This window comes from Hoplias malabaricus, chromosome 8 (assembly GCF_029633855.1).
Source record: "Hoplias malabaricus isolate fHopMal1 chromosome 8, fHopMal1.hap1, whole genome shotgun sequence".
Lineage (NCBI taxonomy): Eukaryota > Metazoa > Chordata > Actinopteri > Characiformes > Erythrinidae > Hoplias > Hoplias malabaricus.
This window is the reverse complement of record NC_089807.1, coordinates 34,644,559-34,657,418: the sequence shown is the minus strand read 5'-3', so window position 1 is coordinate 34,657,418 and position 12,860 is coordinate 34,644,559. Positions and strand designations below refer to the sequence as shown.

The window sequence follows — 12,860 nt, the reverse complement described above, 5'->3', positions numbered from 1 at the left end:
GTGCTTCAGTCTGCACGGCCCGCTCCAACACATCCCTGTAGAACCATTGCTCGCAGTCTCAAATGTTCCCTCGAACCACAGATGACGCAAATGTTGCGCTTGCCAGCACTTAATGGATCCCTTTCATGTTTTCACTTTTCCTCCCTTCGGTCTTTCATTTGTACCTCAGTCTGTTATTAATGTTGCTTTTTACACCTTGCATTCTGCCCATGTTAGCTGAGGGTGTTAGGGCGTACTTACAGGATCTCAAAGAGAGTTTTTTTTTCTTTTTTCAAAGGCTGTAAATGTTAATGCAGGCATTGCGTGCCTTACTGTGACAGAAACAAACAAGTCCTGCAGTGGGTTGTTTCTTTTTTCTCTGAAAAGCCTTCAGGTATCAGTGGTTCCAGTCAATATGTCTTTTTCAAAACCACCAGCACCTATAAACTATTAATTGACATAATTTTCTGTGTAAACATATCTTGGATGTTTAGAATGTAAACATGATTCTGGGTGTATGTTGTTCAACTTCCTGTGAAAATACCCTTGTTAAATCTGGATTTTGATTCATAATTCAATGCCTTTCATTTCGAGGGAATTCCCATATTTCATTTTGCTGCTGGAGAAAACACACACTCACACTGATGAAGGGCATCTTTACTTTAGTTAGACAAGTTTTCTGCTCCTCACCCAAGGCCACTCAGTCTTTCAGCTTCATGTTGCTCTCAAAGTATTTGCCATGAGTTTCAATGTAACAATAATAATAACAATCATCATCGTCTTTAGTGCAGCACGGTGGTGCAGCAGGTAGTGTCACAGTCACACAGCTCCAGGGACCTGGAGATGGTGGGTTCAAGTCCCTCTCTGGGTGACTGTCTGTGAGGAGTTTGGTGTGTTCTCCCAGTGTCCGTGTGGGTTTCCTCCGGGTGCTCCGTTTTCCTCCTACGGTCCAAAAACACACGTTGGTAGGTGGATTGACGACTCAAAAGTGTCCATAGGTGTGAGTGAATTTGTGAGTGTGTGTTGTCCTGTGAAGGACTGGCGCCCCCTCCAGGGTGTGTTCCTGCCTTGTGCCTAATGATTCCTGGTAGGCTCCAGACCCACTGCGACACTGAACTAGATAAGCGGTTACAGATAATGAATGAATGAATGATCATCATCTTTATTATACAATAATGCTGCTTAATAGAAATTATTTAAAACCAAAATTATCAAATATGAAAGGGTAAACAGTGTAACAGCAGTTAAAATGATTGAAAAATGATTAAAAAGGGTAATTAAAGGTTAAACAAATGAATGATAGTGCAAAGACATGATTAAAATAATTTTAAAAATTATGAAAAATGAAGAATAAAAGCATTAGAACATTCCTGAGATCTAGCACATCAGAAAGGCTTCTGAACGAATAGTTATAATTAAAAGAATATGTATTTTTAAAAAAATACACAATAGTCTTTTTTGTTTCAACTTGATAATTCATGTTTCTTGATAATTCATGCTACTTTCTGTAGCATTTTTTTTTTTTGTTAAACTGTAAAACAGCCAGGCCATAAAAGCCGATTGTGTCTGAAGCAATATGTCTGACAGCCAAGCATTGCAGGTGCACTTGGCAAAGATAAACTACAAAGAACAGAGATGAGTGACAAAAAGTAAACACTAAAAATCACACTCTCTTGTAAATCAAAAAACATCTCTTCAGCCTCAGTAAGCACTGTAGATAAATCATTTCTAAGCCACAGCTGGCAAATTACATTCTAACCTGATTTAGTAAAACAAGACCAATCAAGTCTAGTTTTGCAGGACTGCCATCGGCTACATAGCATTTGTCATACAAGTGTCTTCTGGCATATCATATCAGAAGGTAGGGTCCAAAATATATACCCTACTTATCAGAGGTCCTAAAGAAGTTTTTGTGTGGTTAATTTAGTGTTTGCAAAATTCAGAAATTAGCAAGAAATTGCTAATAAATTTTTGCTAAATTGCTAATTGCTAAGTAAAGAAACACTACTTCCCTTTACAAAAATATTTGAAGCATAAACCCACATGAAATGACAGTGACTTCAGCCAAACTGAGCTTTACCTATTGTCTGCAGCTAAGAGCCATGTCTTGCACATGTGTGTTTCAAAACGTTTAGTCAGTCACTCTGGGAGACAGACAGTCAGTCAGTCAGTAAACGAAAATGCCTTTTCTGCCGAAATTAAAGACTATATTCATTCTTTCTTACCTGCTTGTGCTTTAGGTATATGACCGCTCTGACAGACTCTGAAGAAGAGGATCATAAAGCTGATGAGCCACTGGAGGAGCTTACTTCTCTGTTACGGAGAGCAGATGGACTTCATAAGTGCAATGGAGATAAAAAGAAGGAAGGCCTCTCTACTCTGCTAGAGAGGAAGGAGAAGGTCAATATCAACATATTATTGTGTCATTGAGACTAATACCTGTAATGAGCTTTGTCTAATTGGCTGCCCTCATAGTCATGCAAAAGAGAAATCCAGGCTAAAACACTTTCTATAACATCATTATGAATTTTGAATTGTTTTATTTTCCTTCTTCTTCTTCTTCTTGGCAGTTTGAACAGAAATGTCAGTATCTATGGCGGCTGACCAGAGCTTATGCTGATGCCCATGACCTGGCTGGAGACACACTGGAGAAAAAGAAATTTGCAGAAAAAGGTAATAATTTGACTGATTAACTCACCTGAGTATGTAAGGTAAATAAACCTATGCTGTGTGTATATATTTTTGTCATTACGTAAGCTGATTTTTTTCATGCCTTATTTATGCTGAAGCTGATTCATTTAACAGTTTAAAATTAGTGGTGTTGAATTTAACCTGTTAATGACAAGTTACTTCATTCATTCATTGTCTGAAACCACTTATAAAATTCAGGGTCACGGTGGGCACTGGGCACAAGGCGGGAACACACCCTGGAGGGGGCGCACACACACACTCACACATTCACACATTCACTCACACACTCACACCTATGGACACTTTTGAGTCGCCAATCCACCTACCAACCGTTTTTGGACTGTGGGAGGAAACCGGAGACGGTCACCTGGAGGAAACCCACGCGGACATGGGGAGAACACATCAAACTCCTCACAGACAGTCACCCAGAGTATGACTCGAACACACAACCTCCAGGTCCCTGGAGCTGTGCGACTGTGACTCTACCTGCTGCACCATCGTGCCACCCAAGTTACTTCAGTAAACAAAGATTTTTAGGTCTTAACCTATTTTTGCATTTTCTTTCACAATTATGGAACAATTCTCCTGGGTCTTAATGACATGCTGCAGTCAAGGTCCAACAAACATCAAACAACACAGCACTATCTTTTCCCCCTGACTAAATAGACCTGTTGAGATCTACCAGTTCCAGCACTTGTTGAGAATGAGCCTCTGTTTACTCAAACACAAGGCAGTGAGGTGAAGAGCAGACACTATGGGTTTTAATCATTTTTGCTCTTTCTTCTCCATTCTCATTACTCTTATTTACTATTTTTCAAAACATAAATAATACAGAATATGTCATTTGGCCAAGAGCCCACACTTTCCATGCAATTTTCCAGCTTTCTCCTATCCAAACTGGTTTCAGTTTGGCACAGGTTGTATGTTTTAATGATTTGACGTTAGCTCATCTTTTGGCAAAGTTTGCAAACAGTTCCATGATCTTCCAATTAAAAAAATTTTAAATTAAAATTTGATGAACACACTGGGCCATATATTTACATAATGGGGACCTTGCCCTGGATAAGCATAAACTTCCTAATGCTTGCATCATTCATGCTGTGAGTGTTTCTTAAAAGTGTTGGTGAGAGAGAGAGAGATTTTCATCTCAAAACAATTTAATTTCAAATATTTTTTTTTGTAGGAGGCCCAAAAATAATAATAACATTTTTTTAAATGAAACATTAAACATAAACCACTAATATATCCAAAGAAAAAGGACAAAATTGGCTGAATGAAAGAAGTTCACCATTGATAGGTGGAAAGACATCTTTAAAGGGGAATGTTGACTGAAGCAACATGGCAGTAGAGGAGGGACTTCCAATCTCAATAATGCCAATCTGAAAAACACAGACACTCGAGTAAACAAAGAGAAAAAGAGAAACAGCCAGCCAACATGTGATGTAACACTCTCATAGACCTAGCATGCTTGGCAACAGCACTTTCCCAATTAACCGATGGGGTGCATGTTATTTTTTGTGCAGAACTGTTTCTCAATTTGCATTCTTGTGTGTTGTTACATTTTCTTGTTCTTGCTTGACGTCATCTTGCAATGTTGAAGTTACGTGCCTGCATTCAAGAACACAAACACAAAGAATGTTTAAAGAACCCGAATGTTGTTCTTCATCTGCTCCTAATTACGAGGATGCATAAGTTTGAGACTTGCCAATGAGAACAACCTGAAGGTTCCATTAATCACAGCAAAATCAAAAATGTTTTTCTGATATGTGGTGTTCTTCTCAAGATCTTCCATTTCATAGAACAAAAAGTCCATTCTTTATGTTCTCTCTACTGAGAAACAGACAGTGTAGTAACAATTTAAAAAAGATTTGCTCAGGATGTGGAATATACATTGTGAAAGTCATTCAATTCATTCATTATCTGTAACTGCTTCATATTGTTCAGGGTCATGGTGAGTCCAGAGCCTACCCAGAATCATTGGGTGCAAGGCATGAACACACTTTGTACATGGCATCACACACTCAGGCAAAAATTCACACATTCACAGCTGTGGGCAATTTTATAAAGCCAATCCATGTACAGCGCCCTCCATAATTATTGGCACCACTTGTTAAGAAGTGTTCTTTGGCTTTTTTTTAATAATAAGACAACAATGCAAAAAAAGAGAAAAATCTAAGCTTTAATTAAGTGCCTTTATTTGGTGGGAAAAATCACACATTAAGAAATAAATCTTTTGAATGAAATTGTGTGTGCCACAATTATTGGCACCCCTGGTGTTAGAACTTTGTACAACCCCCTTTTGCCAACAAGACAGCACTTAATCTTCTCCTATAACTCTTCACAAGATGGGAGAATACAGAAAGAGGGATCTTCGGGATCATCTCTAAATCGTCCAGAGTCCTCAGTCTTCTCCTATGTACTCTCCTCTTCAGCTCACCACACAGGTTTTCTATTGGGTTGAGGTTCTGAAAACTGTGATGGCCATTAGTGGAGCTTGATTTTTTGCCTTGTGAACCAATTTTTGAGTAGATTTGGCCACATGTTTAGGGTCATTATCTTGCTGAAAGACCCAGTGATGACTCATCTTCAGCTTTCAAGCAGAGGCCACCAGTTTCCGATTCAAAATGTCCTGATATTTCAAAGAGTTCCTGATCCCATGTCCTTACAAGGTTCCCAGGTCCTTTGGAGGAGAAACAGGCCCACAGCATCACCGATCCTCCCCCATACTTAACAGTGGTCATGAGGTGTTTTTCTGTGTACTCATCCTTGGTGTTATGCCAGACCCACTTAATAGTGTTTGTTGCCAAAAAGCTCTATGTTGGTCTCATCTGACCAAAGCACACAGTCCCAGTTAAAATCCCAGTACCGCTTGGCAAACTCCACCCGTTTACACTTAGGAGTATAACTCAGAAAAGGTTTTCTCTGTGCATGCCTCACAAACAGCTTGTTGGCATGTAGATAGTGCCTGGTGGTGGTTTGGGAGATCTCATAACCCCAAGATGCTACCATTTGATTCAATTTTCTTATAGTGAGCGTTGGAGAACTTTTTACTTCTCTTACCATCCTTCTCACTGTGCGTGGTGGCGAGACACACTTGCGTCTTCTTCCAGGCTTGTTTGTCACAGTTCCAGATGTTTTGAATTTTGATGATTGCTCTGACTGTAGATAAGGGCATCTGCAGGTGAGGGGCTATTTTCTTGTAGACATTGCCTGATTTATGAAGGTCGACACACATCTGCCTTACTTGAATAGTGTGTTCTATTGTCTTTCCCATGTTTAAGAGGGAGTAAGAGAAATAGGCCTCTGTATAACAACATATTTATACCCCAGGGAAACAGGAAGTGATGAATTAATTATTAAAGGTTCCTAGATACTTTGATCCACTTTATACACTACAGTAGCAATAATATAAATGGTTCAAATACATTTACTTCCAAGAAATTGTTAAGGGTGCCAATAATTGTGGAGCAGGTCATTTTATGGGAAATAATTATTTCTTAGTCAGGATTTTTTCTTTTTTTTTCACTTGAGTTGAAGGTTGCTTTTTTCTAATTTTTTTCAGAGTGAGATTATGCTTCTGCAACAAAATATTATTTATTTTAAGGCTTTCAACACATTTTAACTAGGGGTGCCAATAATTATGGAGGGCACTGTATTAACATGTATTTTTGGACTTTGGGAGGAAACCGGAGCACCTGGAGGAAACCCAAGCAGATACAGGGAGAACACACCAAACTCCTCACAGACAGTGACCTGAGGCAGGTTTTGAGCTCACAGCCTCAGAGCCCCAGAGCTGTGTGGCAGCGACACATCTGAGGCACTGTGAAAGTCCTCAAAGTTCTGTTGTTTATGAATAATATTCTAAACACTTTACTTTCTTAAGAGAAGTGAAATATTGCTAAATGTCAATATACATTTGAATAAATAAAACCAGTGTAAAAGCTAGACCAAAGAACACATGAACAGCATCTGTGCTGTTTACTGTTAAAATATCATCATAAATATTCAGTGTTGTTTACACTTTTTTTTGGGGGGAGCAGTATCTTTGTGCCTAATAACTAATTAATTTACTGTTTTGTTCTTTTATCAATTTTTGTGATGTTATTTTGTGAAGATGTATTAATATAATTTCTCTTTGTCATTGTAGGAAAGCAAATTGGAGCACAAGCCATTTTAGTGAACCCAATGTGTGCTGAGAGTCATCAGTGGTAAGTGTTTGTAGTAGTCTAACAAGCTGTCTAACATGTATACAAAAACCACATTCTCTTTGATTATTTATTTTAGTGTATGACTTTTTACATGCTGTGAAAGCATACTTTTCAGGGAGCGTAGCAAACCAATCATTTGCTGCCTATGTGCTGTAATAGCAGAAACTGTTCCACAGGCCAGCCTGTAGTACTAGAGCTAATCTTATGTCCTACTCAACCTCCTGATGGCATTAACCTATCTTTGGAATGCAAATACACACAAGAGTCATTCTTTGACCTGGGCGAACAGATAAACATGACATCATTAGACCATCTTGAACATCCTCACAAGTTGATTTTTAAAAATGTTTTTAAAGTCTAAACATGCAATCTTATTTTAAAACTTAATTTCATATAAAAGCTATATCAGTTTCAGTGAGATCAAGGCCAAAGATGGCTTAGTTTTGACTGATTTGAAATTCAACATAAACTATATGGCCAATGGTTTGCAGACACCCAAACTTAGTGAGCTGCCTAATTATCCACAGACTACATAGGCAGCTGTTTAAGTGGGCAGCATTCTAACACAACGTCTGTCCTCAGGAGGCAGATTATTGAAACACTCTAGTTAGAGAGCAATTGAGTCACAGCTTGTTCCCACCTATTGCAAACGTTTGTTGTTTACTTACATTAGGGGCTAGCCTCAGTGTTTCAATATGATGGATTCTGCACTTCACCTTTTTATCGCAATTTTAATTATGTTTGCTCTGGAAGAAAAGCGAAATAGACGGGAGTTGTAGTTTTGTTGCATCATGGAATTGCTTCCGTGGCTGAAGAACGGACACTGCCTTAAAATTCGGCCAGATTAAGATATCTCAGTAGGTGGCATATTTAAGGTGTTTAAGAATTGGGACTGCCTACGTGTCGCGAGTGTGTGCACCATGACGTAAAATGGTCTCTATGTAGACAGCTCACTAGGTTTTGGGACAGACCCCTAGTCACCAAATGTCTCTTTTGAAATCAGGGATATTAATAGGCAGTTCATCCCTCCATTGACCCAGCAACAGCTTCTGCTATTCTGGGATGGCGTCACACCAGATACTGGAACACTGCTGTGAAGATTTCAGCTTGATCATAAACAGCACTCAGACTCATCCTAAAAGTCTTGGATTGAACTCAGTCACTCCAGAGAACAGAGCTCCAATGATACACAGCCCAGTGCTGTGGTTAATCAATTTTTCACAACATTATTCAGTTAATATTTAATAACCCATCTCTTCCCCAAACACCACAATGATGGTGTTAGCTGGGTTTCTGTTTTTCATTGTTTATCAGATTAGAGCCTCTGTAAAAGTGTACATTTTACAGTGCCTTACGGTAGACATCTTTTGTTTTAGTTTCTTGATGAGTCTTGACTACACTTGAGAAAGTGTAGGGTTAGACAGGCTAACACTCACTGTACTAACACTGTACACAGGCTAACACTGACAAAAGACAAAATGCACCAAGAAGGAGTTGATGGATATATGTAAGTGATTAAAATATTAGAGTGAAAGGATATGTTGATTGGGGGAAACTGTACAACTGAATGGAGGCTCTAGTATGCCTTTGGACTGCCTTGAGCCTGGATACAAGATGAAATACCATTGGGCATTGAGTATTCCGTGTATTCTTTGCCCATGGATGTTGCAGCTGGGCCTGTAGATCCTGCACACTCATAGGTTGCCAAAGCAGGCATCCCGGCTAGTCCTTTAAATCCTTGACTGGCAATAAATCTTGCCTCGACAGGCCACAGTGTTGAGGGGGAAAGCACTTTCAAACTGACCACGCCTGTAATCATTTACATATCTGCCTGAGACATAATGCATGCTGAGTTTTGCAGAAAACTGTGTCTATTTTATTTTATTTTATTTTATTTTTATTTATTTATTTATTTCGCACCAGTGAGTCAATGAGTGTAGAATGTAATTAAAGTAGCTGATGATAAGAGATTTTTTCAAACTTTGTGGATACATGTTTCTGGTAAACCAAGATAAAGTTGATTGTCTAAGGGTGCAATTTCAGGTTGGATATTCCATCATTGCATTAAATTAACTAAGGCTTAAGAAACCATTGCAGTTTTTGCCTCTCAGACATGAAAGGCTATTTACTAGAATGAGTACTGCAAGACTCATGACAATAAACTGAGTTTACTGTGATAGAGCCGGTCAGTAGCTTTCAGCAGCATTCATCTAAATTATACCTTCAGTCTTGCAATGCGGTAGAGTGATGAGTTGCTCTGTGCTGGAAAATCCCCATGTATTTAATTAGTTGTTTTCTCTTGTACACTCTGCTTCTCTCTTTCCCCGCACCCCCAAACCCACTTCAACCCTCCCCCCTCACTGTCTCTCTCTCTCTCTTTCTCTCTCTCTCTCTCTCTCTCTCTCTCTCTCTCTCTCTCTCTCTCTCTCACTCACTCATACAATAAGGAACAAACTTGGTATTTGTGTATCTACAGAGCCCTGAATGCAGCATTCTTCATCTGAAATCCTGCTCATGTCTTAACATGAGCATTCGCCACACACCAAATTCATGAATCGAGACCATGAACATTTGTGTTATATTAACCATTCCTTATCTCTGGTTTCACCAGCAAACAATTGAAATGCATTTATTGTATACAATTTATTGCACAGTGGTGCAGTCACACAGCTTTAGGGACCTGGAGGTTGTGAGTTCGAGTCCCGCTCCGGCTAACTGTCTGTGAGGAGTTTGGTGTGTTCTCCCCGTATCTTCATGGGTTTCCTCCGGGTGCTCCGGTTTCCTCCCACAGTCCAAAAACACACGTTGGTAGGTGGATTGGTGACTAAAAAGTGTCCGTAGGTGTGAGTGAATGTGTGAGCGTGTGTTGCCCTGTGAAGGTCTGGCACCCCTTCCAGGGTGTATCCCTGCCTTGCGCCCAATGATTCCAGGTACGCTCTGGACCCACCGCGACCCTGAACTGGATAAGTGGTTACAGATAATGAATGAATGTTTTTTTCCCCAAACGTAAATTTGCTAAGATTTTTCTGCAGATGTTAAAATTCTTCAAATATCAAAAACCATGAAAAAATGAGTATATTGCTTTATTCTTGGTCCATAACAGACTTATTTTTGCTGTGTTTCATATTAATTATTTAGGAGCCAACTCTAAATTCAGGAGACTGCTAACTGCATGAAAGTAAACAGACCCAAGTGCTATGAAACTAAACAACTCGAGTTACAAATGTGTTTCTGTGGTAGTTTAAACAGTTGTTTTTCTTCTCAAACAAACCATTTTACCATAAGACACTGAGCTTCTGAACATTAACAAATCAGAGAAAACTGCACTTCCCCACAATTATATACATTCCTTTTAAGTGTAGGTATAAGTATTTATTTTACTTTTTAACACTACTGCAATAATATTGATAACCTTTATAATCTACAACCATTAAGCTGAGCTACTCGAGAGCGATAGAGCTCTAATGGAAGGGATGGACCTTTGTTGATGTGCTGAAGTATAAAGGAATGCACTTGACTCTGTCAGAGAGTCCCAGTGAGAGTAGAACAAAGGGAGATGCTGTTCTATTTTAAACAATGAAAGAGAGGGGGAAAGATTTCCTCACTAGTCTCACCTACACTAGTCTCAATGATCCTTTCTCAGTGTCTCTGAATTTTTTTTTGAATAAATTATATATTTCTTTTCTTAATGTGAACTTGCAATTAGATCTTTTTTAGGTTCAGCATAATCTTAGATTGTGTTTTTGTCATCCCCACAATCTTTTTGTTGTTTTAATTGGTAGTAGCCACTGCAACATTATAACCTGGATCTTGACTCCTTTTCAGTAAGCAGACTCTCAGTCTTGTTCTCAAATCAGTGTGATGCTGAAACTATATTTTATATTGGCAAAGTATACTATATTGATACAGTCAATTAGAGAGTGAAGAAAGGTGTACCACACAACCTTGTGGTACCACAGTGCTGAGGGTCCAGGTGTTTATCAAGAAAGCCATGATCCACTGGCATGTCTGGTTTATACAGCTGAGAAAGTTTGACATGCATTAGCTCTGGAACTATGGCTTTAAAATGAGCTCTAGCATAGGTCCTTGGACTGGAAAAAACATACAGTACAAGGTCAAACTAGCCTTAATACTGACATAATAATTTGCCCTGTATTCAGACTTCAGGGGATTTAGAAAAGGCATGTTAAAAGCATGAAATGGATTGAGGATGTTCCTGCTCTGCTAACTTTCCTGGAAAATAATTGTATACTGAAAATGCTTCAAAACGAATCAGCTTGAGGTACAAATGAGTTCCAAAGGCCAGCGGTTTTAACTTACTTTCAAAGTATTCTTTCACAATCTGCAATTACTGTATCGTGATGATTACCATACAGTGTAAATCCAAATTTAACAGGTGTTTCATTCCATTTAGTATTTAATATATCACTGTACACACTACAGGAACTCTGCTGACTTTTATTAATAGCAGGTGGATGTATTGTTCAAGCCTTAAATGGTGTCATGCTGCTCATGTGTAATTGAAGTGTGTGTGTGTGTGTGTGTGTGTGTGTGTGTGTGTGTGTGTGTGTTTTCATGTCTGTGTTTAATGTCAGTTGGCAGTCTGTAACTGCTGTCGCTAACACCCTGGTATCAAAGGTTCTAATAAAGGAGTATCTTCTGTTGTTCCTGTGGCTGTATTTAGTGCATATAAATCCCATTGTGGTGGGCTTCTTCATCCTCTCCTGGAGCCCAGGATTAACAAGAGAAGTTTCTGACCATCAGTGCGTGCGGTCACACATGCAGGCATGCATGCACGCAGACTTGTTTTGCAGTTGTTAGTAACTTTTATGTGTATACAAAGCTTTGTCAGTGTGTTGCCTACCATTTTTGGAATAGCCTTCATTTTATGCAGGAGCTGGACTAAGGTGTTAATCGTGCTTCATTGTGCCATATCACTTTTTGCTTGCGAGGGTTTCTAAGAATCCCCATAAAAAGAAAATGCAGCATTATATGGGTTAAGGCTATCAACATGTCTTATACAATGTACACCTTAGACACCTGCTGTGCACTAGAAAAATCATCACTGTGTTGCTACCCTCAAAGGTGCATTTCAGTACCTTTAATTATTTTATATATAGTATTATATTATTTTATTATATTCTATTATAGTTGTAGAATTTGACATTGTGCTGATTTTATATGCCCCATTTCATCTCCAGGACTTATATAATGTTGTTAATTTTACACAGTCCTATAATGAAGGATTACAAATATTCACCTCTCCTTCTGCACAAGAGAATGTAATGTACCTTAAGGGAACAAAACTGTTGTACCTTTAAAGTTATCGGATATTAAATTACTAGAAAATAGATTCATTCATTTTCTATAACCGCAGATCCAATTCAGTGTTGAGGTGTGTCCGGGGCCATCCTAGAGGGAGAGCGAATCCTTAGGGTGACACACACTCACACATATGGGCACTTTTGAGTAGCCAATCAGTTTTAACAATGTGTGTTTTTGGACCATGGGAGGAAACCGGAGCTCCTGGAGAAAACCCACCCGAAGCAGGGCTTGAACCCACAACGACACTATCTGTTGCACCACCGACCACTATAAAATACAGCTCTACTATCTCACTTCACTGTTACTTGACATCAGACAAAGTTGCCAGATAAAATGCTAAATCTAAAATATAATTCTTTCTGTGTATTTGGTTAGCTAATCTAGCTTAGCCAAGAAATACTCGCTTTATTTGAATGTTGGTTTAAGGCTTGTATACACATTGTGATTTTTAGATAGGAGCAGAATATAAACATACACACTAAAGATTTTTGTGGATTTTTATGGAGACTGGAAAAATGTCAATCACACACTACACGAATGGAGATGATACAATACAGGACTCCAAACTCCCAAACCAACCACAAGACTCACGTTCCGTAGGAGACAGATAAACATCGACATACAACATTATTGTTTGAATGTTTATATGGGCTGTGG

At 38.9% G+C, this 12,860-nt stretch overlaps 1 protein-coding gene across 4 annotated transcripts in view; it reads left to right on the top strand.

Annotated features, from left to right (window-relative positions):
* The window catches only part of LOC136705443 (regulator of microtubule dynamics protein 2), a 50,993-nt gene that overhangs the window by 19,416 nt on the left and 18,717 nt on the right, over nt 1-12,860 (top strand). For all 4 annotated transcript variants that reach the window (XM_066679022.1, XM_066679018.1, XM_066679020.1 and 1 more), the window contains exons 3-5: nt 2,220-2,379; nt 2,550-2,652; nt 6,818-6,878. In XM_066679022.1, coding sequence (XP_066535119.1) covers nt 2,220-2,379; nt 2,550-2,652; nt 6,818-6,878 — 324 coding nt within the window. The remainder of the gene's footprint in view (nt 1-2,219; nt 2,380-2,549; nt 2,653-6,817; nt 6,879-12,860) is intronic.